The sequence below is a fragment of the Tenrec ecaudatus genome, chromosome 14, assembly GCF_050624435.1.
Source record: "Tenrec ecaudatus isolate mTenEca1 chromosome 14, mTenEca1.hap1, whole genome shotgun sequence".
NCBI lineage: Eukaryota > Metazoa > Chordata > Mammalia > Afrosoricida > Tenrecidae > Tenrec > Tenrec ecaudatus.
In genome coordinates this window covers 74387816-74415502 of record NC_134543.1, presented here as the reverse complement: position 1 = coordinate 74415502, position 27687 = coordinate 74387816, and the positions used below count along the sequence as shown (strand labels likewise).

Genomic DNA, 27687 nt, shown 5'->3' with positions numbered 1-27687 from the left:
GATGTCAGTATTGGAGTGCAAAGGGACACCTGACCCCAGCCATGTGACAGAGGGTCAATTAATAAGGAGAAGAATTGATGCATTTGAATATTGAGGGTGAGGGTGAGGCATGAAGAATATAGAAATTACCAGGGACTGCCAAAAGAACGAGAGATGTCTTGAAAGAAGTACAGGCAGAATACTCTTAGGATGTGAGATGGAGTTTTGACACGTCATCTCATACTCTGGACATGTTATCAGGAAGGACTGACTAGCTCGTGGAAAAGGGCATTGTGTTTGGTAAAGTTGAGGGTCAGAAGAAAAAGAGGAAAACCTTCAAGGATCTGGATTGACACAGTGGCGGTAACAGTGGGCTCATACATAACAACTGGGAGGATGGTGCAGCACTAGGCAGTGTTTTGTGCGCTTATACATCGAGTACCCTTATTTTGAGGCGAACATCTATGCTAAAGTTTATAAGATGAAATTTTAAAAGAGGTAGGCATATATGATAAACTACAGAAGGATTAGATACATTTTTCAATTGCCTGTTACGGAGAAAACTTGTTCTATAACTAAACCAATGGTTATCAAACTTTAGTATTCATTAACATCACCTGGAAGGATGGTAAAAACACAGAACACAGATTACTAAGATTATCCCCAGATTTCTGATACAATAGATTTGGGATGGGGCTAAATAATTTGCTTTTCTAATGGCTTCCTGTTAGATATTGCTGGTGATGTAAACATTGCTGGTTCTAGGACTTTAGTTTTAGGACCATTGCTTTAAATCAACAAGTAACATCATTGGTTGGAATAATAATTGCAATGAGTTTGAGATATTTAAATATTAAACTTTTATACCTACCCCCCACCCCATCCCCCAAATATAAGAATACAATGAGTTGAACTGGATACAATTTTAGTACAAAGAATTACCTGGAATCAGCTCCTCTTTATTATCTTTAGCAAGCAAACCAGCATGTTCTGAAACCTCAGCTGCCTCTCTCTGAACAAGCTGACGCAAACAAGCCAGCACTGCTCTTCTCAGTAGCAAGTAGGGACTACAGAGATTCACCTGAAAAAGATCATTTGGGGAAATAAAATATCTAAAGTCCTGGATGACACTAAGTTTAAAAAGATAATTTTCACTGGACCCCTTCCTTATCCTTCATATCAGAATGCAAGATATGAAGCACACAGAAATTTCTTACAACGATTCTATAAATTTAGAATTTATGATTTCATAACTTAGAAATAGCTTAAAGAGTTATGCATGTATTCGGTTATGCAATATTTATTTATATATAAAAAACAAGCAAGGAGCCTCTTTGGTGTTAGACAACACAGAATTTATAAGAGTAAAAGTAACAAGCATGAAAGATTTCGTCTGCAGTTTATGTGTGCTATTCAGCAGTATTATAACAATTTTATGCATCTCTAAGTAGAGTGTATTCAAAACTATATAGGCAATACAGTATTTTGGCTAAAATAGAGGCTTTGAATTCAAATGGTCTCAATTTGTGTTCTAGATTCAACACTGAAGTAGCTGTATGACCTCTGGCAAGTTATTTAACCTGTCTGTGCCTTAACTTCTTCATTCATGAAATGGAAATTAGCCCTTTATGTAATAGGCTGGTGTGAAAATAAAACAAGGTAATATGCAAAGTATTTAGTATAATTTATGGAAAATAGTAATTGGTAATACACCTGAATTATTATTAATTTAATCTCTATCAATATTATTTTATTCAGATGACATGTCAAATAAGTAAATGTCAAGGAAACACAGAAAGCATTTTATAACAGTAAATTATATATATGTACATATAGTAGATACATGTATGTACATATGTACTGTAATTACTTCTTTGAGATATGGAATATTTCTGCACAAAATGGCAGGCTCATTATGTTTTTACATACATGTATTTAAGCTACGTGAACCTTAATAGGTTGTACCTATTTGATAAAATGATCAAACTGATAACAGACTTCAAATGAGCAATCAAAGGTTTAGATACAAATCTTTCGGTGGGATCAAGCCTAGAGTTTTCAATATTTGTGTTATAGCTATGAAGGAATTGTTTTGGTGTGGTATTCAATAATCAACAAGTATCCTTTGATAGTAATTTTCAGAGCAAACTTTGAGAATGTCAGAATTCTTCCTTATGATCTTTGGTGTATGTGGTCACGATAGGACTGAAGTTGTTGATTTGTTGTAAAGGGCAATTTCCTAAATTCTGAGAGAGTAAAGAGATGTGTGGTAGACGCTAGTTTAATATAAGAAGCAATATGTGCAAGGAGAACAAATTCTAAATTTCATCATAAAACAAAAGAGTCTGTGATTTATATTATCAGGGAAATGTATGAATGGGCATTGCTTTGCATGTGTGTTCTACTACACCCATTAGCTGTTACCATAACTCAAGAAAGAACAAAGCCCTTAACAAAAGAGGTTCAAGGCAATGTCATTTCAGAGAAGTTAAAATATTAAAAAAATTGTTTATTCGTGCCCAAGATTAATACTGCATCTAACACCAATGGGAAAAAAAAGGCACTCTGCAAGATAATTGTTTTTAAAGTCAATGACTCTATTAGTTATTTTAAATGGGGATTTGCAAACAAGTAATGCAAGGCAGATGTATCATTTATTCAAGCTGGTTAAATAGTCTTCCAGAAAAAGCATGCTTAACAATATTCTTTCATTTGGTTGAAAAAAGATCAAATGCAGCCCCCAAAAGTAAAATGGATGGCTTAATATAACCACATCATTCCTCAGCATTTATATTGGGAAAGAGGAAGAGAATAGGTTGAGGCAAAACAACAACAAACAAACAAAAACAAAGCAGGCAAGATAAAGTACTTAAAGTAAACTGAACTGTCAATTCTTTTCTGAAATGAAAACATTAAATCAAACAGCAAAATTAGTGCAAGGAGAGCATGCACCAGCTGAGGTTAGGATTTGCTTACTGCTATTAAATAAACACTATGTTAACATGCTACACATACTGGATTTTGCATTAATGGTTAGTTTAACAAAATGATGCAGAGGAAAACAAGAACATCTACAAACCAACCAATAATTAAAAAACAGAAGAAAATGAAACAACACTGCAAACCTCAACAACAAAAAAGGAATCGAGGGTCGGGGACCTACCAACACAGAATTATCCAACAAGATCTCCTGCACAAAAACAAATGACAGACTGGTCATGACAAAACCAAAAAGATAACTACTAGGACGACTTTGACAACAGTCAGCTAAGCATTCGAGTATAAATGTTGGTAGAGCTATTACACAAATTGGCTTCGCTTCAGCTAGAAAACATACCATAAATACTTTATTTTTTAACTTACAAAATTGAGTTGAACTAAGATCTTGAAAATAGTCATTTCAAGAACTCCAAAGAAAAACTACACAATAATAAAGTGTGTACATTTGTGTAATTAGGTTTCCCTCTGAAATCTGATTTAGCCTCAGTTTTAGAATAACCCAGATCAAGTAGAACTGAGTGTGGGGAGTGTCCTGAGTTGCAGTCACACGAACGGGTGTCCAGCAGGGGACAAAGTCAATAGTTTACCTCATCCCAAAGTTAATTATAGATTCTTCAGGTTGGCAGGCCACGCTTTAAAACTGAGGGTACTCAGAATTTCTAGTACCTAAGGCCAAGTTCAGAGTGGAAGTTAAATAGCATGCAGTTAGAAGAGTAACTTTTCTAAGTAAGATTTCTTCCTTATGGTGAAACGTGTTCTGAATATTTGAAGGGCTTCAATGAGTATGAGGACTTTAAGCTTAATTATTGAATTCTCCAGAGAAAGGAAAGCTGGTCAAAAAGCTGTTAAATAGGAAAGCAAAAGCAATTTGTTTACTGTATGTCCAAAACGAACAGGTTGATTCTGACTCAATGACGGTATACAGAGTTTCTGAGGCTGTAAATGTTTAAAGGAACAGGTAGATACCTGCTTCGTCGTACTCCTTCTAAATGATTGGTGGGTTTGAACCATTGACCTTGTGGTTAGAAGTCCAATGTTTACCCAACAATATTATTATAGTTCCTTTTATTATGAGAAATAATGTAATAAATCCAATCTAATAAAGTTACAATAGAAGCCTTACTGCCAAAATAAGACTATTAGGATGATTTGAATATATGATTTCTGAATGAAGAAAAGCTAATCCAACAATTAAAATATTATGAGTAACAGGAGTAGTAATTATAACTGTTACTCATATTTTGTCAATTGCTCTGGATAGAACCCGCAAAAAAAATCTGAACACAGCTTTGTTCTTTTTGAGACCAGGTCTTATTCATCATGAGTTAGCAGCCAGTGCTGATCTTCATTCCTCAGTACATTTTATTTAACAAATGCACCTATGTACCACTTAAAGGAGAAAATTTAAAGATACATTAGAAAATTTATACTAAAATTAAAGAAAAATATTAGAAATACCAGTATGTTTAAATGAAGAGCAAATGCTATGTCAACATGCAAATTTAAATGGAAAATTTTTCAGCAATTGGTTTTTTATATAAAGAGTAAGATTCCTGTGGGAAGACCTTGAGAGGTAGGGTAAAGGTAAAACTCTTTTCTTTTGTTCAATACATTTGTGACCCAATACAATACAAAATGAAATGTCAGCCACCTTTTAAAAGAGACCTAATATAACTATCAAAATAAGTAAGATTACTTATTATACTTATCCAAATACTAAGTGCTTAGTTCACCATTGATAGAAGACAAATAAATAAATAAATACATGGGAGATTTATAAGAAGTGATTGGATGAAAGTTTCCTACCCCTTCCCACCAAGAAACTAGAGCTCGGGGGAAGGGTAAATCAATCTCTCTCTCTCTCTATCACATATAATCTTGTGCAGTCAGGAGAATAATTAAAATGAGTATTAGAATAAGTGTAAATTTAAATGAAAATGATGTTGAACAGTTTCGTACTCACACAAAGGCATCTGACTAGGCTAGATAAGTTGACATGTCGTGGGGCAAACATGTGAAGCTGTTGAAGGCAAGAGATGGCTTGAGCTTGAACAAGGCAGTCTGGGTTATCTTGCATCACTGCACAACCCAAGAGGCAGGAAGTTCTTAGGGTAGAAAGTGAATTACTGTTGCCTAAAATAAAAGCAAAAAGCTTTTGATAATTGTCCTATAAATTATGATAACTAAGTTTTAAATTTTATTTTCAATTTTAAGCTTAAGAATATATACTCTGGTTCCTTTCCAGAACGTACTAGTCTTTGGTGTTTTACCAAAGGTGTACTGGACATGGAACTATTTTGAGTTATAAAAGAATAAAGTAAAATATCTTAGTCTAGTTGACATTCGTAGACTCCATTATTCTTAATTTTAAACACTTACTTCACTGTAAGTCATTAGACAAAGAGAAACACAGCTATTTGAAGATTATATCAAATTTCAATGAAAAGCGGAATTAGATATTGCTAATAAGCTTGTTTATTTGTTAGGTGCTACCGAGTCAGTGTGCAGAACACAACAAAACACTGCATGATCCCATATAATAAACTCAGCCCTGCTTAAATTCTTTGTGAGCTACTTTCATGTGTTGAAATTGCATACTCTATAATTTGGAGATAGGAATATTTGTATTTGGGGGCTTATCAATTATTTCTTAAAAGGAACTTGGCATACTTTAAACTTCTTTACTCATGTTTGCCATTTTAATTCTTTAGGGAAAGAACTGTCGGACTTGTAAGTATATAATCATTACAGGTATGGTAATAAGAGAAAAATATACTACATTACACGTATACAATCGTTTAACATAACATACTAAGTAATTATCATATGCCAACCACAAAATCTTTTAAAAAGTCCCTCCTTTTGTAGAGGAAGTATAAAAGGGTATTTCCAAGGTCACCTAATTAGTGGCTCTGAAAATAAGTTTCCAAGCTTCTGTGTTCTCTTATATCATCATTTAGGGCCAACATTTCCCTCAACATCCCCCCTATATGTCTGAATAAGCCATTCTGCTTCACTTCACCTCATTAAGAAGCATGTGGTTCTAGTAATAGCACAGAATGAATTTTTATGTATGTATTCTTTTTTCTCCCTAGCCGTTTTATTGCCATATAATGAACATATCATACAATTCAACAGTTCAATCACATCAAGAAAAGTTGCATATAGTTGTACAGTTTTAGAACATTATCTTCAGTCTTGAACCCATCATTACTAGCTCTCCTTTTCCCCCAACCTCACTTGCCACACCCACAAGGGACCATTTTTCAGTACTTCTATAGATTTACCTAACTTGAATTTCATATACATAGAAATAAAAATAAACAAAACTAACAAGAATAACAAAAGATAAAAATTTCAATTGAAAGCAGGAAATATTAAAAACGCAAACAAATTTAAATGGATCATAAAGAAGATCAAATGATAGGGTGCTAAATTTTAACCCAAATGCATCAGTAACAATCCACTTTCCAATACATTCTGCATGTTAGCAAGGCGATCCACATGTATCCACCATGCACTGATAGTGTCATTAGCTTAGTCAATGGTATAGACTTTAAAATATTATTGAAAAAAGGAAGTTAAATGAGTAAAGGCCATCTATGAACCATAATACATGAATTATTGAGTTGTACAGATTAAACTTTTAAGAGACTGGACACTGTTTACACAAACTATGGGGGTTGGTGATGAAGCTAATCTTCCAATAATGTTCATTCATAGCAGCAGAGCCAAGCCTACCAGATTAATACATGTCATAATGAAGCAAGGAGGGCTGTAAAATAGTAATGTATAAAGTACTTTGGGGTTTGTATTTTAAACATAAGACACCACAAAAAAACAGCTATAAATACCTTGTAGCTCTGGACCCAATGTAGTAATAAGGGCATTCAAGCAGCGACCAAGACTTTGGTGAACCTCAGCATGAGTCGGGGGCACATTTAACAACAACATTATTATAAGGGAAAGGGTAGACTCCACATGCACATAATAGAGTGGACCAGCAGAATCAATTATCAATGACAGAGAGTGCAGTGCCCAGGTCTGCGAAGAGAACAAAAAATAATTTAAAATGCCACCATAGCATTAACAAATATAAAATACATTATTATTGTTATTTTTGCTGAAGTAATAAAATAAGGGATAAGTATGTATGTGCTAAAGAGAAATGGAGAAAATTATGCAGTTAAAGTGGATTTAATAAGTTTTTCTTTTGCTGTCCAATAAAATACAACTCAGTAACAACTGTCTGATTTCTAAATCGGACTAGACCAGAGCACGTACACTGCTACAGATAGAGCCCTCACCACAGGGCATTGAGGATAGATAAAGCCCTCAGGGCCAACAAGGAGAGTAGAGAGACCTGGAGGATAAGGGGAAGGTAGGGGGAGAGAAGGGGAATCGATCACAAGGATCGACATATAACTCCCTCCCAGGGGAGTGAACAACAGAAAAGTGGGTAAGGGGTGACAAAGGACGATGTAAGACATGAAAATAATAATAATCTATAATAATTTATCAAGGGTTCATGAGGATGAGGTAGGGTGAGGGGAAAATGAGGAACTGATATCAACGGCTCAAGTAGAAAGAAAATGCTTTGAAAATGGTGATGGCAACATAGATACAAATGTGCTTGACGCAATGGATGAGTGTATGGTTTGTGATAAGAGATGTAAGATGTAAAAAAAAACAAAACAAAAAATTATCTAATTTTGAGTAATATTTAGATAGCATTAAGAATTCTAAGATAATATTTAGATTTTTAGCTAACAGTTCAGGCTCAATCCAGTTTATTGCTTATATGTAAACAACAACAACAAAACTTTAATTTCAAGTCATGCACAAAAGAGTACATAATATGGAGTTCCATTCATATAAAGTATAAAAACAGCCCAAACTGTCCTGCTGCAAATTTGGATAGTGGTTCTCCTTAGTGGGGCAGGAAGTAATGAGAAAAGAGGACCTGGAGCCTTTCGGGTTACTGGTAATGTCTTGTTTCTTGATTAAGGCCATAAACATATACACACAGACAGGGTCTTAAAAAGTTTGTGAAAAAGAATCCTATTATCTTTTCTTAAAATTCCATTTGTCCAAAAACTTTTTAAAGCCCTCATGTGTATGTGTATTTTTACATATTTTATACCGTGAGATCTTTGTTTTGTAAATAAAGTTTTATCGGAACACAGACGTGCTGATTTATATCCATTCGTCTATGGTTGTTTTCCTGCTACAATGGCAGACAGACTAAGTAGTTGTGATACATACGCTATGATTTACCATGTGTAGATAATTTACTATCTGAAAGGTATTGCTCAATGGGTGCTAAGGGACTGTTTGGATCGACAAAACAGTTTTTGACACTACTGATGGTTGCAAACGTGTATATGTAATTATACAATGTCAATGAATGATTAAAATGGCTAAAAATGGCAAATTTTATTATATATATTGCATTACAATAAAATATCACCATTTTGGCCTTTATATAATAACTTTGACAACACCCGATTTAGATAGGATAAGACTGGCCATGTAGAGTTAGCTATGTTCAATAAACAAAATCAAAGTTGCCAGTGTCAATTCTGACTCATAGCAACCCTATAGGCAGGAAGAAGTGCCCCACTGGGCTTGCTAGACTGTATATCTTTACTGGAGCACCTGTCTCCTATGGAGCAGCTGGTGGGCTCAAACCACAGCCTTCAGCTGAGGGGCCAAGCACTTAATCACTGTGCCACCCATCAGCAAACCGTGACCTGCCTTTGTATCAGGTGCTGGAATATGTTGGCGGCTCTATCAGCACACATCCTAGATAGTCCGGGAAAGCGCTGCAAGGGTTGCTTTGGAAGCTACAGGAAATCTGAGGGTAAAGGCAAATTCTTAAGGGCTAAGAAACCCACAAATAAAGAGACACTGTACATGTATATACACCAAATTAAACTGAACGACTGGTACAATAGGCTTAATGTACACTGTTTAAGTTTGAACTTTCCATAACAAATATAACTAGGGGGAAAATCACTTTTTCAGAAATGAACTGAATCTAAGCTTTATCTCTTTATACATGGATCATAAATAAGTTTACAGTACTTTTTATGCTCCCAAAGTTAGCTCTTCTCTGTAGTTGAGAAATAAAATGATTAATTCAGATTTGATGATACTGGAAGCCAAAGGAAAGTGCACTTAATCAATAAATGCACAACATAAATCTATGCATATTCATAATAGACTTCTAGTGGAAGAAGAGGAATAGAGTAAACATCCTTAAAGAAGAATGAGAAAACTCATAAGTCAATTTCAGATGAGCAGCCCTGTTCAAGGTTGGCAGTTCAAACCCATCAGCTGCTATGTAAGAGGAAGAGAAGGCTGTTTGCTCCCATAAAGACTTACAGCCTTGGAAATCCTATTTGGGTCACTGAGTGCATTATTGAATTGTTGGCAATGGGTTTGGTTTTGGTTTAGATGAAATCGGAGACTGTTATAACTATGGTATTTCAGAGAAAAAAGCTGACATTGAGCTAGAAATGAAGTCTGAAGAGGAAGTGGTTAAACTGGACCTCACGATACTAAAGAATATGAACTGGTGGAGAAAAACAGAAAGGGAGTAAAGCATTAGGAAAAACAGTGCATCTATGAGAAAGGCACACGTGGGAAGAACGTAGACAGATCATATGTAAGAAAAATCAGTACCTTGGGGCAATAACAGGAGGTTCCTGGGTCAAGTGATGGGACTTGAATAAGAAGTTGATTCAACAAGCAGTTCCAGCTTTTCAGTAAGGAAGCTGGCAAGACTAAAATCTTTTAGGAAAACAATTTGGCCTTACATTTAGGGAGAGGTAGAAAGAAAACACTGAAAAACAGGGTAACTTATTAAGATGCTAATATAATATATAAGAACACACAAGAAGAACAGAGAAGAGATAAGGGAGTAAAGGGACAGGAGAAACAACAATTTAAGGTATCAGAAGGACAAAGATTTCACTGACAAACATGTTAGGTAAAGTGGTTAAGAATGTAGGATTTAGAGTCTATTTATTACGAATGTTCTTAATATGATTTCATGATTAGCTTTTCACCTTGGAGCATGTGACTTCATTTCTTCAACTCCCTTTTGTCTGTCTGTATAATGGAAATATGTAACTTGGGTTACTGTGAGGATTAAATGTATTAACACAGAAAAAATAATATAGGCAGCTCCAAGTGTGTCTTTAAACTGAATTTGTAGATAAGTCAGACCATGTGCATATGGTTCTAAGTTACGTAGTCTTACTTTAATGCAAGGAACAGATTAAAGTCTTTTCAATAATTTAAAAGCACACATACAGCAATGACGGTGACTGGGTGAAGAATGTACTGTAAATAGGTTTTGGTTCAGTTGTTTCAGAGTGGGATTAACTTTACTAATATTAAAGGGTAAGTATGACTGCTTGTAAGTGTGACATTTGTACTTGTACAAGTTCTGCTCTACAAAATAGTAGAAGCAGTTATTAAGATGGAAGGAGGATTCATTTTCAGAAAAAAAATAGAGGCTTAAACTGACTTTAGAAGCAGAGTTGAGATGAAGACAGAATTGAATTTTAAAAGTCCACCAAAATTTCACAAAAGAGGACACACAAATAGCTACCAAACACATGAAAAACAAGCTAACATTATTAGTCATCGCAGAGAAGGCTAAAATGTAAAACAAACATGTAAAAAATGCAAACAAACAAAAAATCCCAGAAAATAACAAGTGCTGGCCAGGATGAGGGGAAATTGGGACCCTTTTCCACTGATAGTGTGAATGCAAAAGGTACAGTAATTGTGGAAAAGTTTGGTGGTTCCACCAAAAAACTAAAAATAGAACTACCATATGACCTAGTGTGGAAAACTAACAAAGGGAAATATGACTAGGACTATATTCCCTAACTTATAACAGAGGGAATCTGGAAAGCTAGTATTCCATGGTAGGAAAGCCACCACTTAGGTAAGTTTGAGATAAAGTTAACAGTTATGCCGCCTTAAAGTGAGCACATTGTTGATTATATCTCCCTATAGAAGCAGGCATTTTTATTAACTCCTTTGGCCTTGGCATCCCTCTCCCCTCATGCCTTCCCCCTATGTTGGTATGAGGTTTCCTCACCTGTGAGCTCAGGGACTTTACTGTGGTTAACACCCACCTTGCAACATATATAATTACTAAATATGCATGTCTTATGGCTACCTATAAATATCCCAAGACAGTAAAGAAGCTCTCTAAGCAGACCTGGCTGCTGAGGTCATGGCCATCCCAGAGGTGAGCATGCTACCATGAAATGTGTCTGACTCCTTTATTTTATTCTCTTTCCTATCTCTCCTATCTTCTATGACTTTACTCTAACCTTTACATATTATTGCCGTACAATTGCGCCTATGGATCCCTTGATTGTTAGAGAATGGTTTACTCTGACAATCTAGAAATTCCATTCATACTAAATGTCTTGAAAGCAGAGGTCATACCAATCAAAACAGCCAAATGGTGGAAACAAAATAAGTGCCCATAAAAAATGGTTAAACAAAATGTAGTACATACATAAAGTGGAACACTATTTAACATATGAGAAATAATGTCCTGATACATGAGTGGAGCTCTATGGCATTACAAAGACTGGAAGAAGTCTATCATTAAGCACAACTATTGCAAAAAAGACAAATGCATTGAGACTAAGGGTTATTAGTGGCAAGGGAAGAGGATTATTGCTTTGGGAGGTCTGAGGTTCGGTTGACAGAGAGGGAAAAGTCACCCTGGTCAAAGGAGAGTTACACAGCTCAACAATGTAATTGCTGTCAAGAAGCTAAACACCTGTAAAAAAGTTAAATAGACAAAAATTATGTGATAAAATATGTTCACAAGAATGAAAAAGAAGAGAGTAGCTATTGAAGTTGCTTATAAACAATCAAACACCTCATCAGATTTGGTTCCTCGGTTTGGGGATTTAGGGCCTTGGTTTCATGAGACATCCCAGTAACTGGCCTAATAGCACATTGAATGCCTATTCTATCTCCTAGGTCACTGAGCTGTACATGGAGCTGTTAAAGCTTGCAAGTGGCCCTCTAAGAGATAATCCTTGGTTTCTATTTGCCTGGAGCAACAAAGAAAGGAGAATCAGGAATAGGAGGAAAACATGGAATGTGTGGCTAATTGCTTCTGTGAACAATTGTCTCCTTTGTCATGCATTCAGATGGGTCAAATGGTGCCCGGCCACCCTTACTGAACATATGATCAAAAGATTTCATAAAAGAATATTGATCAAAAGAGGAATATAGAAAATAATTTCAAATTTACATGGACTCTACAGTTTCTGGAGTCCTGGTGGCTGGATGAACTTCTAAAACTATTGTCTTAAGAGAATTTAAAAATCTTAAACCAAGGTGGGGTGGTGGTGAGAATCATATCACCGTGAAAGAGGGGGAGTACATGATGGGGACCCAATGCCCATCTGTAGACAGCTGGACATCCCTTCCAGAGGGGTAGTGGGGAGGAGATGAGTCACTCAGGGTTCAGTGTAGCAACAATGAAACTCAAAACCTTCCTCTATTTCCTGAACGCTTCCTCCCCCCCCCAATTATCATGACCGCAATTCTACCTTGCGGACCTGGTTATACCAGAGGATGTACAGCGGTGCAGTAGGGATCTGGAAACACAGGGAATCTAGGACAGATGAACCCCTCCACACCAGCGGTGGGAGTGGCAACACCAGGAGGGAAGGGGGTGTGAAAGGGAGAACTGATCTCGGAGATCTATGTGTAACCTCCTCTCTGGGAGATGGGCAATGGGGAGGCGGGTGAGGGGAGATGCTGGGGAGTATAAGGTAAGATATAATAATTATTTATAAACTATCAAAGGACCATGGGTGGGATTAGGGAGGGAGGGGGACGGGGGAAAAAAAGGGAAACCGAGCTGATTCCAGGAACCCAAGTGGAAGGAGAATTATGAGAATGACGAGTGCAATGAATATATAAGGGTGCTTTGCTCAATTGATGTATGTACAGATTGTGATAAGAGCCTTATGAGGCCCAATAAAAAGATTTTTAAAAAAGAAAAAAGAGAAAATAAACTATTTTTAAAAAATCTTAAACCAAAACACCCCCAAATTCTTAAAACAATAGTTTAGCTTAATTATTAAATAATATCTCCCTTAAACATAATGATTTTTTAAATGATGAGATCAAATTGGTAAATAGCAACCCAAAAGATGAGACAGGAACCTTAGAGGGCACTGAGTTTCTGTTAAAGTGGGAAGACTAACTAGGAAGAAATGGGTCAGAATGGCTTTATAACTCAAAGAAGGAAAACTATCACTGAACTGTACCTGGAAAAATTGCTGCATCTGAATAGGTTCTGCCTTATAGATTCCCAAACATGCCAAAAATAAATTGTTTTAAAGAAACAATCCACCAGTGTTAATAGCTTTGACATTTAGTATAGAGGGAAAACATTTATGAAAAACTTAATAAAAATCATAATTCACATCATCTACAAATAATAAATTTCAAGGAAGGTATCACCTGAAGTACTTACCTGCATATCAGGAGAAGTATTATCCTGAGACAAAGTATAAAGTATTCCAACACAAGAATTCAAGTGTTGAGAAGAATTTATTCCTCCTAAATATCTATAGAGGGATCCCAAAGCCAATGAATGCCCTGTTCTTGTAACAACATCCCTTGCTGATTTCAATCTATAATTATGGAAATAAAAACAAGTAACAATCTATGGAATAAAAACTAATGCATGTATATTGTCATTTAAGAAACACTTTTTGTACAAATAACTGCAAAACTCTGACTTATATTTTCTATTATATGACAAATTTTGAAATAACCTGAAAGGTATTTTGAAAAGAAAAATACATTTAAAAGAAGAGAATGCTCTAAAATTGATTGTGGTGATGACTGTCTACTCTTTAATATGATTAATCAATTTTATGATATGTGAATTACACGGTAATAACATTCAAAAGCAAAACATTTGGCATTTTAACATTTCAGTATGAACAGCTTCAATATATATATAAACTTTCAAATATGCATATAAAAACTGTTTATAAGGCAAACATTATTATAAGTCTATCATTATTCAACATTAAAAATTACCATATTGCTTGGATATGTGAATTACATACAAAGAGAATTTCACTGAAGAATCTGATTATAAAATCAAATCACAAGAAGATAAGATTTATGAGAAGTTCTCTATGCATAGAGCACAAATTTAAATGCTTTATAAGTAGTACTTCCTTAATCCTCCCAAATACCCCACCAGGTGGTTCTTCCTATTATCAAACTCCCTGTAAAAATGAGGAAAGCAAAACAAAAGGTAACTTTCACTACTATGAAATGATAGATTTGGGATTTGAACCAAGTCACTCTGACTCAAATGTCAAGCTTTTAACCACATCAGAATCACAAATTCAGTAGGCTGCAAACACTACGGCTAACACAGCTATACTGTGTTTATATTTACCGTATATACTTCTGTATAAGTTGAGTTTTGAGCACATTTAAAAAATAATCATTTTTATTGGGGGCTCATACAACTCTTATTACAATCCATACCATCTATCCATTATGTAAAGCACATTTGTACATTTGTGCATCATTCTCAAAACATTTGCTTTCTACTTGAGCCCTTGGTATCAGCTCATTTTTTCTCTTCTTTCCCCGCAACCCACTCCCTCATGAACCCTTCATAATTTATAAATTATTATTATTTTGTCATGTCTTACACTATCTGAGGTCTCCCTTTACCCACTTTTCTGTTGTCCATCCCCTAGGGAGGGGGTTATATGTAGATCCTTATAATTAGTTCCCCCTTGCTACCCCACCCTCCCGGTATCGCCACTGTCATCACTGGTCCTGAAGGGAACATTTGCACTGGATTCCCAGTTTCCAGTTCCTATCTGTACTAGTGTACATCTTCTGGTCTAGCCGGATTTGTAAGGTAGAATTGGATCATGATAGTTGGGGGAGGAAGCATTTAAGAACTAGAAGAAAGTTGTATGCTTCACCTTGTCATCCTGCCCTCTGACTGGCTCCTCTCCTCCGCGCGACCCTTCTGTAAGGGTATGTCCAGTTGTCTACAAATGGGCTTTGGGTTCCCACTCCGCACTGCCCCTCATTCTCAATGCTATGGGTTTTTTTTTCCTTTGATGCCTGATACCCGATCCCTTTGACACCTGTGATCACACAGGCTGGCGTGCTTCTTCCATGTGGACTTTGTTGCTTCTGAGCTAGATGGCCTCTTGTTTACCTTAATCCTTTAAGACCCCAGATGCTATATTTTGATAGCCAGACACCATCAGCTTTCTTCACCACATTTGCTAATGCACCCCCTTTGTCTTCAGCGATCGTTTCGGGAAGGTGAGCATCATTCACCACATTTTAAATGCAGTTTTTGTGGTAAAATTAGGTGCCTAGGCTGATATTCACGTTGGGTTATACTCGAGTATATACGGTATGCTTTTTTAGAGGCAGGGCAATATAAACAATATCCTATTTGGAATAGAGGAAACTTATGCTAGGAGAACTGAATAAATCAACTAAGGCTATGGTGATAGTGGAAGAAATGAAAATACAATTTATGTTTCTAGATCCATAGTCAACAGACTGTTTTTTATTATCTAGCTATAATTTTACATAATAAATCCCTGTAAATACCTTATCATTCCAATGACGGTCAATTTTAACACTTATTTAGATATTTTTTATTATCTCAAAACTGAAACTGAAGCAATGATATTTTTATGTTCTAAGACTAGCCAACTAAACAGGTTTTTCTTTATTTTAAAGTGTACACATTTGTCAATTTTTCTTTTCTAAGTTAAATTTTGGAATGAAGATATCACTAAATTCAACACACTAGGAAATGATACCTAGTTTGATATATGGCCATTAATTATTAAATAAGAAGTTCACTTACTTGTCAAAGCTAACTTGGGCTAATCCAGCAGTGAATGCTCCATCATCAATCACTTGGGCTAATCTAGCCCATGCTTCTGCAGCAGCACATCTCAACAAAGGGTTGGGGTTTTCTAGGCCTCCCAGCAATAACGCTAGAGCAGGTCTTCTGATGTCTTCTGGAATTAAACTTCCTTTGGAGCCAGCCGCATACTAAAATATGGGAATAAGAACAAAAATTCACAAAAGAAATGTTCCTATCTAATTTGCAATGTGTATTCTGGAGTCAATTGTGCTCATACTTTACTACTTAAAAAAAAATCCACATTGAATTACAAATATAGTTTGATCCCCCCTGCTCGCTAAAGTACGTTGAATTATATTTTAAATGAGTAGACAACCAACATAGCAATCAATTATCATGGTACTATATAAAAATATATTCAGAAACACATTAAGATTTAAATTAAATGCTGACCCCACCACACTGAGGCAAAACACTGGGGGTGTGCAATGGAGCGGCGGGGGAAGCAGAGCAAGGAGGTCCCAAGGGAGTGTAAAAGATGGACTTTGTGGCCAGGATGTGGCACCCCATCAGACTGGTCCAGAAAACTCCTAGAGGTCAACAAACACACCTCGAACTACTAACTGGTTTTTGGGTTTTTTTGGGCTGTCTTTTTGTTTTTTTTCTTTTTTTTTTCCTCTTCTATTAAATTTTGTATGTCAGTGGCTTTTTTGTTTGTTAGCATGTCGGTGTTTCTGCTGTTGACACCATGTTCTTATGTGCCGCTTTGGTGCTATCAAAGCCATCTGCATTTTTATGTACATATTACTATATTTGCAGGTCCACCTAGATAAGACAGGCTGGACAAAAAATGTGAGAAGAAAATAACAGGACCAACGGTTCAGGAGGGACATGAGAGTGTGGGAGGTAGGGGAAGGGAGGAGGTGCTGGCCAACACAGGGACAAGGGAACAAGTGGTTCAAAACCAGAGGAGGGAGGGGACGGGAAGACTGGTGGGGAGTGACCAAGGGCAAGGTAACTGAGAGGAATTACTGAAACCAGAATGAAGGCTGAACATGGTAGTGGAACAGGAGGAAAGTGTAAGGAAATAGAAGAAAGGAGTAGGAGGTAAAGGGCATACAGAGAAGCCTAAATACAGACATGTACATATGTAAATATATTTATGATTATGGGGGAAATAGACCTATGTGCATATATTTATAGGTTCAGTAGTAGGGTAGCAGGTGGACATTGGGTCTACTCATGCACACTCCCTCAATACAATAGCACCTTGCTCAGTTAAACCGTCATTCCATGATGCCCACTTTCCCGACATGATCGCTGAAGACAGACGTGTGCATAAGCAAACGTGGTGAAGAAAGCTGATGGTGCCCGTCTATCAAAAAGACATAGCGTATGGGGTCCTAAGGGCTTGAAGGCAAACAAGCGGCCATCTAGCTCAGAAGCAACAAAGCCCACAAAGAAGCACACAAGTGTAAGTGAACACAAGGTTTGATGGGATCAGGCAGCAGACAGCAAAGAACAAAAACCATCATTGTGTGATCACCTTCCACACATAAATGCTGAAGATGAATATGTGCATAAGTAAGTGTGGTGAAGAAGGCTGATGGTGCCCAGCTTTCTAGAGATATAGCGTCTGGGGTGTTAAAGGCTTGAAAGTAAACAAGCGGCCATCTAGCCCAAAAGCAACAAAGCCCACATGGAAGCAGCACACCAACATGTGTGACTATGAAGGGCCCAGGGAACCAGGTTTCAAGCAACAAAGAGGGGGAAAAATCATATCATAGTGAATGAGGGGAGTGCATGATGGGGACCCAATGCCCATCTGTATACAACTAGACATCCCTTGCAGAGGGGTAGTGGGGAGGAGATGAGTCACTCAGGCTTCAGTGAAGCAATAATGAAACTCACAACCTTCCTCTAGATCTTAAATGCTCCTCCCCCCCCCCCACCGAACTATCATGATCCCAACTCTACCTTGCAAACCTGGTTAGATGAGAGGATGCACAGTGGTACAGTTGGGATCGGGAAACACAGGGAATCTAGGACAGATGAACCCCTCAGGACCAATGGTGAGAGTGGTGATATCGGCAGGGAAGGGGGTGTAGAAACTGGGAACCGATCTCGGGTATCTACATATGGCCTCCTCTCTGGGGGATGGGCAGCAGGAAAGTGGGTGAAAGGAGACGCCGGGCAGTGTAAGATAAGATAAAATAATAATTTATAAATTATTAAGGGTTCATGAAGGAGGGGGGAGCAGGGAAGGAGGGTGAGGGAAAAAAGGAAAATGAGCTGATTCCAGGAACCCAAGTAGAAGGTGAATTTTGAGAATGATGAGGGGAACGAATGCATAAGGGTGCTTTACTCAATTGATGTATAGATTGTGATAAGAGTTGTATGAGCTCCAATAAAATGATTTATAAAAAAAATTTAAATTAAATAATCACTAAAGCCTATCATATCCCACTTAAAAATGATAAGCCATAAATGCAATGATGCTAATACTAATTTATTTTACCAATAACAAAGATAACATTGGGACGAAGAACACGCAGAAACCAATCATTTTAATTAATTTTAAAAGCTGTTTATTTTCAAGTTGGGTTTCCTTATTTTCTTTATAGATTTTTCAGTTTTTGAATTCATGCCAAGCCACATGCTTACTTCTAGATTTTCACTTTTCATTTTTTACCCCAAAAAAATCCTTAAAGAAAAACAATAAAAAGCTAATTATAGATAAGCTCATCAACCTAAGAGGTCTGAAGTTCTTTTTCACTGATTCCTTACTAGCCTTTTTTCATATAGATATAGATAGACTGTTTTTGAGGCTCAGATGATTAAACACTTTAAAGTTTCCTAGTATATAGGTCACATATCATACAATAAATAAATAATATTAACAAAAGTTGTACAACCATCACAACAATGAATTTTAGAGTATTTTCTTCTTTTTGTACCCATTCTTATTAGCTCACATCTTCCCCAACTTCCCCTGCCAGCCATACCCCCAAGAAACCATTGATCCAGTTACTGTCTCTATAGATCTACCTATCGTGGATTTCATACACAGAAAAACAAAAAGCAAGAAAACAACAATAAAGTAAAAAGGAAAAAACTCAACCGAAAAGCATAAAGTATGAAAAACTAGAAGAGATAAAAAATGGGTCAAATGGAAGTTCAAATGATACACAGGGTAAAAATTTAACCTAACTACATCTGCAGTAATTCCCTTTACAAATGCACTGTGAATGACAGCAAGGCTTTGAAAGGTTAAATATTACAGAGGTACGTACTGATCACCAACTCTATGATTTTTGGGGGGGAAATGAATTTTTGAAGAATAATTTTGTGTCCAAAAGTTGTTATTTGTAGTAACTCTTTAGCATTTGGGACATGACCAAAATGGTGACAAGATCACAGCTAGTAAAAGAACTGATTTTCTCTCTTTTTTCTATTCATGATTATTTTATTTGCTTTATAAAGGAATACAAAACCCAGACTCTGTCATTGACCATGTAGGGATTCCAGTAGAACTGCCTTTTAGGGATTCCAAGACTGTAAATCCTTATGGCAGCAAATAGCTCATCTTTTTCCCGGGGAGTGCTGGGGGTTTTGATTTGCTGACCTGTAGTTAGCAGCCCAACTTGTAATGCACTAGTTTCGTTTTAAGAAGGAGGGGAAGTAGTAAAGTCTAGTCCACTTTTCAGAGATGTGATACCATTCTCAAACAAGCAAAGGCAAAACTGTATTCATACTTAAATCTAGTATTAATATTAAGAATAACTGATTTTCTACTTAGGTCCAAAGTTTCAAAGTTAAAAAAACTCATTGTCAGGGAATCAATCTGACTCACAGTGACCCTATAGGGCAGTTTCCAAGGTTGTAAATCTTTTTTTTTTTTAACATTTTATTAGGGACTCATACAACTCTTATCACAATCCACACATACATCAATTGTGTAAAGCACAACTGTACATTATTTGCCCTCAGCATTTTCAAAGTATTTGCACTCCACTTAAGCCCTTTGCATCAAATCCTCTTTTTCCCCTCCCTCTGCTCCCCACTCCCTCATGAGCCCTTGATAATTTATAAATTATTATTTTGTCAAATCTTGCCATGTCCAGCATCTCCCATCACCCCCTTTTCTGTTGTCCGTCCCCAAGGGAGGAGGTCACATGTAGATCCTTGTAATCAGTTCCCTCTTTCCAGCCCACTCACCCTCTACCCTACACGTATCACCCTTCACACCCCGGTCCTGAAGGTATCATTGGCCCTGGATTCCCTGTGCCTCCAGCTCCTGTCTGCACCAGTGTACATCCTCTGCTCTACCCAGACTTGCAAGGTAGAATTCTTTTTAAAAAAAATCATTTTATTGGGGGCTGATACAACTCCTATCACAATGCATCCATACACCCATAGTGTCAAGCACATTTGTGCATTTGTTGCCATCTTTCTTCCATAGAGAGCCTGGTAGGTTCACACTGACTACTAACACGTAACCCTCTAAACCAGAAGCACTCCTTCATTAGGATTATCATCGCTAAATCCACCTTGTAACAAAAAAATGTCACAATACAGTTATCCCAATAATGTGATCTAAAAATGCTCTTATGTAGGAATTAAAAATGAAGTTTAAAAAATCCTAGTAGTGAATGAGGGGGGAGTGCAGAGTGGAGACCCAAAGCCCATTTGTAGGCCACTGGACATCCCCTTGCAGAGGGGTCTTGGGGAGGAGACGAGCCAGACAGGGTGCGATGTAGCAACGATGAAAAATACAACTTTCCTCTAGTTCCTAAATACTTTCTCCCCCATACACTATCATGATCCCAATTCTACCTTGCAAATCTGGATAGACTAGAGGATGTACACTGGTACAGATAGGAACCAGAAACACGGGAAATCCAGAGAGGATGATCCCTTCAGGACCAGTGGTGTGAGTGGCGATACTGGGAACGGAGAGGGAGGGTGGGTTGGAAATGGGGAACCAATTACAAGGATCTACAGGTGACTTCCTCCCTGGGGGACGGACAAGAGAGAAGTGGGTGAAGGGGACATCAGACAGGGCAAGATATGTAAAAAAAAATAATTTATAAATTATCAAGCATTCATGATTGAGGGGGGAAGAGAGGGAGGGGAAAAATGAGGACCTGACACCAGGGGCTTCAGTAGAGAGCAAATATTTTGAGAATGATGAGGGCAATGAATGTACAAAGGTACTTTACACAATTGATGTATGTGTGGATTGTGATGAGTTGTATGAGCCCCTAATAAAAAGATTTTTTAAAAACCAAGCCAACTAAAATAATAATCAAAGTAGACCAAGAGAATAATCACACAAATCAAGTATGAAAACAAAATTTTGTGCAGAAATTTCAAGGTACTTATAACAAAATGAGAATCATATTGTGAGCTTATAAGTAGTATTTAATTAAATTAAATCACTGATAGCAAAACTATTAAAGTATGAAACCTAACCAATTTTCTAAGGGAATTGCCATTAGATCAAATGGAAATAAATATGTGAAATATAAAGGGTAACAAAGAATTCATGTGAAAATTACATTATCTTTAAAATCCCACTTTTTTCATTGAACATTCTGAAGCCCTCTTGTATAGATATAAATTTCAATTTAGGTATTAATTGGACTGAGTGAAAAAGTTTATGGCAACAAAATTTTTTGTTTGAACTCCAGCTCATTTGATTTTTTTTAGCTTTTTCTGTTTTCTTTTTTAGCCATTAGGAATTTGAGAAATAGTCACTAGTGATATTCAGTAAAGTCTCAGGAATATTAATTATATTTCACAAAATTCCCTAGTACAGTGTCTACTGAGTAAAGGTAAGAAGGGTAACCCATGCAAAACACAATCTGAGGATCTGAATATTGTAAGAAATATAAGCCTTATATAGTAATTTATTTAAATGATGGCAAGGTCTAATTTTAAGTCCATTTAAATTTCCTCCCAACTATTTCCAACAATGCTTTAAAAAGAAAGAAATTCTGCTTTGGAAGTGGTGGTTTCTTTAGGCAGTAAAGTGGAGGAAGCTAGGAATTTGCATTTATACCGAATTCTACCCTGTGAGAATTACTACTATCAAGCTGGGGTCAAAAAATTGTGTAGAGGGTAAAACAATAAATATTTTAGGCTTTGTGGGTGAGTCAGATGGCCTGTAAATTCAATTCTGTCACTGTGTTGTCAAAGCAATCACAGACATGTATAAATGAATGAGTGTGACTATATTCCAATATAATTCTATAAATATTTCCAAAAATTACAAAATAGCATTCTTTGGATTTTCTATTAAAAACTGTAATGACCACAGTAATAATAATTTATAAATTCTCAAGGGTTTGTGAGGGAGGAGGTGTGGGGGAGGGAGGGAAAATTTAAACTGTATTAAAGGATCATGGCATTAGGAAGGTTGAGAACCACTGGTCTAGAATATCAGGCTCAATAGGTTAATACATAACTCAATGTCAAGAATATACGTTTGATTTCTGTCTAACAAGTTTTACATGGAGGAGGGTAAAGGTAAGGTGGGGGGTGGGGAGGAGGAACCGATCACAATGATCTACAAATAACCCCCTCCATGGGGGACATACAACAAAAAAGTAGGTGAAGGGAGACATCAGTCAGTAAAAGACATGAAAAAATAATCATTTATAAATTATCAAGGGTTCATGTGGGACAGAGGGTGGGGAGAGAGGCAAAAAAACAAGGAACTGATACCAAGAGCTCAAGTAGAAAGAAAATGTTATGAAAATGATGATGGCAACAAATGTACAAATGTGCTTGACACAATGGATGGATGTATGGATTGTGATAAGAGCTGTATGAGCCCCCAATAAAATGATTTTTAAAAAAAGTTTTACAAGGAGAAAAGGTAAAAGTGAGTTCCAAATCCTAAGATAGTTTCATCACCAGATTTTAGAAAAATGGTGGTGGACGAGTACTACTCTTTATCATATTCTTATCTCAATAATTGGCCACATATGCACAATCAAGCAAACAGCATAATATTTAAAAAACAGAATTACCTTCAAAAACCTACAAAATGAAGAAATAATATGTAACTGCATGACTTGCTGACGAGCTCCTTTTGTGTGCTTTAGACTGTCCACCAGCTGTTCCAATATAAGAAGCCTACAGTGAGAAGCAACCAGAAGGAAAGAGATCAGACAGTGGAATTATTAAGAAAGATATTGGTGATTTGTGTTGCTGAATTATTTTGTTGGCTTTACTCTAGTGAGATAAAATGTTGTTGAAACTTTGAATTATTTTAGGAAAATAAAATACATAATGATCAAAATTAAAATATTTTGAATTACATGCGATTATGACAATAAAGCAATATTATATTGTGCAAAAGACAAATGTTACTTAATAAAGATGTATTTGAGCAAATTCAGTTATTTGATAGCTGCCTTCCAAAACAGCATATCTAACTTACTTGCATCAAGTTTTTTTGCTCTTAATTCCAAGACTTACGAACTCAGTGCATTCCTTTAAAGTGAGTACCAAAGTAATGTCAATCTACATTCAGAAGCAGCAGAACCTATTTCAAACGCCTGCCCTTCCTTTTCCCTTTCTGTTGACTCCACAGCACCTAGCAACTGCTCCTTTTAAGTCAGGAAAGCTGAAATAATGCTTAAAATTATTTTTTAGGTTGTCATCTACCTTGAAGGCAGGGATTAATTGATCCTCCTATGACTATTGTCTTGTGTTTGGTATGTACTAGGCAGTCAAATTTACCAGCTGAACAACCATAAAGGACAATTGCTTCAGTGAGTATAGGCAGCATACGGAGATACTTTTACCCAACCTAATATACTTCCAATAATATCTGTGAATCTTCGCCACTCTAATTCTCATAATGCAACACTATCAGTATATAGTTCTATTCCACAAGAAATTCTATTTCAAAGCAGGATACAGCCACTGTGCCTTTAAAAAACCTCAACAATAGAAAACTTAGAGAAAAAAGAAGGTATGAACTTACATGTATAATATGATTTGTGAAAACAGTACATGTAAAAGCAATATATAGAAGGTAATAAAAATTGTGGTAACATTAAAAATTTGGGGAATAAACATTATAGGTAGTGACTGAATTACAAACAACTGTTTCCTCCCTCAATGCATGAATACTTTCGTTTATTAAAATGGTACTCTATGATGCTCACTCTCCCGACACAACTGCTGAAGCCACAGTGGGTGAACAAGTAAATGTGGTAAAGAAAGCTGGTGGTGCCCGGCTATCAAAAGAGATAGTGACTGGGGTCTTAAAGGCTTGAAGATAAACAAGCGGCCATCTAGCTCAGAAGCAACAAAGCCCACATGGAAGAACACACCAGCCTGAGTGAGCGAGTGATCCCAAAGGGATCAGTTATCAGGCATCAAAGAACAAAAAAATCATCATATCATTGGCTGCACACCTCCATGATAGGATCGCTGAAGACAAATGGGTGCATAAGCAAATGTGGCGAAGAAAGCTGATGGTGCCTGGCTATCAAAAGAGATAGTGTCTGGGGTCTTAAAGGTTTGAAGGTGAACAAGCGGCCATCTAGCTCAGAAACAAAAAAGCCCACATGGAAGAAGCACACCAGCCAGTGTGATCACGAGGTGCCAAAGGGACCAGGTATAAGGCATCATGCAAAAAAAAAAAAAAGAATATGTGTGTGTGTGTATATATATATATATATATACCACATTGAATGAAGGGGGAAGTGCAGAGTGGTGACCCAAGGCCCAAGTGTCGGCCATGGAGATCCCCTCATAGAGGGGTTTAGGAGAGGAGATGGGTCAGTCAGGGTGCAAGGTAGTACCGACGAAGAGCACAGCTTTCCCCCAGATCCTGGATGCTTCCTCCCCCCAACTACCATGATCCGAATTCTACCTTGCAGAGCTGGATAGGGGAGAGGTTGTACACTGGTACATATGAGGGCTGGAGGTACAGGGAATCCAGGGTGGATGATACCTTCAGGACCAAGGGTGTGAGGGACGATGCTGGGAGAGTGGAGGGTGAGTGGGTTGGAAAGGGAGAACTGATTACAGGGATCCACATGTAACCTCCTCCCTGGGAGAGGGACGGCAGAGAAGGGGGGTAAGGGAGACTCCGGATAGAGCAAGATATGACAAAATAACGATGTATAAATTACAAAGGGCACATGAGGGAGGGGGGAGTGGGGAGGGAGGGGAAAAAAAAGAGGACCTGATGCAAAGGGCTTAAGTAGAGAGCAAATGCTTTGAGAATGATTGGGGCGGGGAATGTATGGATGTGCTTTATACAATTGATGTATGTATATGTATGGATTGTGATAAGAGTTGTATGAGTCCCTAATAAAATGTAAAAAAAGAAAAGGGAAAAGAAAGAAAGAAAAGAAAATGATTAGGGCAAAGAATGTACAGATGTGCTTTATACAATTGATGTATGTATATGTATGGACTGTGATAAGAGTTGTATGAGCCCCTAATAAAACATCTTAAAAAAATTCATCTCATTAAAAATAAAATTCATCTCTTGATTTTTCTGAAAAAAAAATAAAAACACAACTGTTTCTAAGTCTGTAAATAAAATTGGTATAGAAGTTAAGTATGGTTAGCATCTAATGTCAGTCAAATGTTTACCTTTGTATATAAAGCACCTTTATACACATAAAAAAATAATTAAACATTTCCAGCTATGTGAAAACATCTTTAACATATTAAGAGTGAAAACTATAATAATGTTTTGATACACCACTCTTGCAAACTAGTGACTATTTGCTATTATGAACCATTGCACATACCTCAAATTTTTAACAAATGCTTTATGGGGTTAGTCTGTAAAAACAAGTTGTATGTGAGTTGGAAATTCATAACCTGGGGATTACTTATAATATATATATAAAATTTTAAAACATTCATTTCTTATTTCAAGATTAAACTGGCTTGTTATATTAGAAAGAAAAATAAAATTTACCCCTGGGGGATGGACAATAGAAAAATGGGTGAAGGGAGATGTTGGACAGTATAAAACATGACAAAATTATCAAGGGATCATGATGGGAGGGGCGGTAAGGGAGGGGTAAAAATGAGGAGCTGATACCAAGGGCTCAAGTAGAAAGTAAATGTTTTGAGACTGATGTTGGCAACAAATGTACAAACATACTTGACATAATGGATGTATGTATGGATTGTGGTAAGAGTTGTACGAGCCCCCAATAAAATGATTAAAAAACAAACAAACAAAATTCACATATAACCCTCTAGAAAGAACTCCATGGACATAAATTCACTCTAGTCTTTTATCCCCTAGGCATTTGGGTTTCATTTTTACAAACCTGGGAAACATTGCACACATTTTGTTAGTAACCTGTTTTGTTTGTTTTATGCAACATTATTAGAAAGTTTCTCATCTTATTAACTATTATGCTGAAACAAATTTTACCAAGAGAACTGGTGGTGCAGTTGTTACAAGTTGGGCTGTATATCAGATACAATTGGACTCAGTGTGTTTTCATTTATATGTATGATAGATGATTGATGATAAGTATGTGTGATTTTATCAATGTCCGGAAATTATATAAGTATATATGGCTAAAGAATTGTGTATAGGTGCCAGGTTGGCAAGGGGTGGATTGAGATAGTTTATTGTGCCAGCCTGGAGGATAAACACAAGTGGGTTTAATTGAAGGGCGGAGAGATATATGGCTTGGTGAGCCTCACCTTTCTTGTCTCTCACTCTTTAATCATGTGACCAGTGTGCGGCTGTCTTGCTTGTTCTGTTCCAGTGGACTGTGTCGCTGTAAGTTGAAGTTCCTTTAAGACCACGATTGAAATTTACATATCCAGAGCTGGGGACTGACGGTTGGTGACCTGGCTGACAGTTGGTGACCTGCCTTGCTGTTTGCTGCCTGTGCTGGGATAGCCTGGCTCTCTCTCTACAGAGGACTACCTGGCAGCTCTCAAGACTTGAAGGATTGCTAGTGTTTCACAACTCTCTCAAGGGAGTGAGTTGCGCCGAGCCATTTGTACTGCTTTATTATTTAACTGTTCATTTCTTGTATTATATATCTATCTGTATATAATTTTTAACAGTTCATTTCTTGTGTCATATAAATATATATAAATATAATTATCAGCAATCTGAGTTTATCTCTCTAGAGAACCCTAATACAGGCTGCTAACCTCAAGGTCAACAGTTTGAGAGACTTCTACTGCATTAAGAAGTTATAGTCTCAGAAACACACAGGGAAGCCTGCCCTGACCTTATTGGGGCAATATAAGTTGGTGTCAACTTGATAGCAGTGAGTTTCACTTGAGTTTTATGTGGGGCAAAGTTATTCTTCATTGAATACTCCAGACCATTGTGATTTTCCTCTCACCTTTCAGTGTAAAACACTCATTATAATTTAGTAATATAGTATATTGTTTTTAAGTATCTTATAACTCGGTTATGATATACACAGGGAGCTATAGGCGACCACAAGTTTGGAGTAAAAGTCCCCGTAGACTACCCTAAGACGTGCATCAAAAGGTGGTACTGCTAAGACCAAGTCTTCACGGCAGAGGTTAGGGTCACTTCTCTAACTGGCACCCTCTGGAGGTCCCAGCAGATGCTCTGCGGGTCAAATACGGGCTTTCTACGCCCATAAAACTTACACTCACAGGGGGAGAAACCCTGTCTTATAGAGTTGCTGTGAGTGGACATCAACTCGATGGCAGTGAGTTTGGTTTTTTTGGACGATCTGGTCAAATGCATTATTGTCAGTTAGTTTGAGATAAAG

At 36.9% G+C, this 27687-nt stretch overlaps 1 protein-coding gene across 3 annotated transcripts in view; it reads right to left on the bottom strand.

The window, feature by feature from the left end:
- HEATR5A (HEAT repeat containing 5A) overlaps window positions 1-27687 on the bottom strand; it is a 164296-nt gene that overhangs the window by 61142 nt on the left and 75467 nt on the right. For 2 of the 3 annotated variants that reach the window (XM_075531220.1, XM_075531221.1), the window contains exons 17-23: window positions 22957-23062; window positions 15917-16107; window positions 13517-13676; window positions 6834-7023; window positions 4943-5112; window positions 3143-3169; window positions 922-1060 (exon numbers count right to left, since the gene is read on the bottom strand). In XM_075531220.1, coding sequence (XP_075387335.1) covers window positions 922-1060; window positions 3143-3169; window positions 4943-5112; window positions 6834-7023; window positions 13517-13676; window positions 15917-16107; window positions 22957-23062 — 983 coding nt within the window. The remainder of the gene's footprint in view (window positions 1-921; window positions 1061-3142; window positions 3170-4942; window positions 5113-6833; window positions 7024-13516; window positions 13677-15916; window positions 16108-22956; window positions 23063-27687) is intronic. The other variant, XM_075531222.1, reaches the window with a different exon arrangement.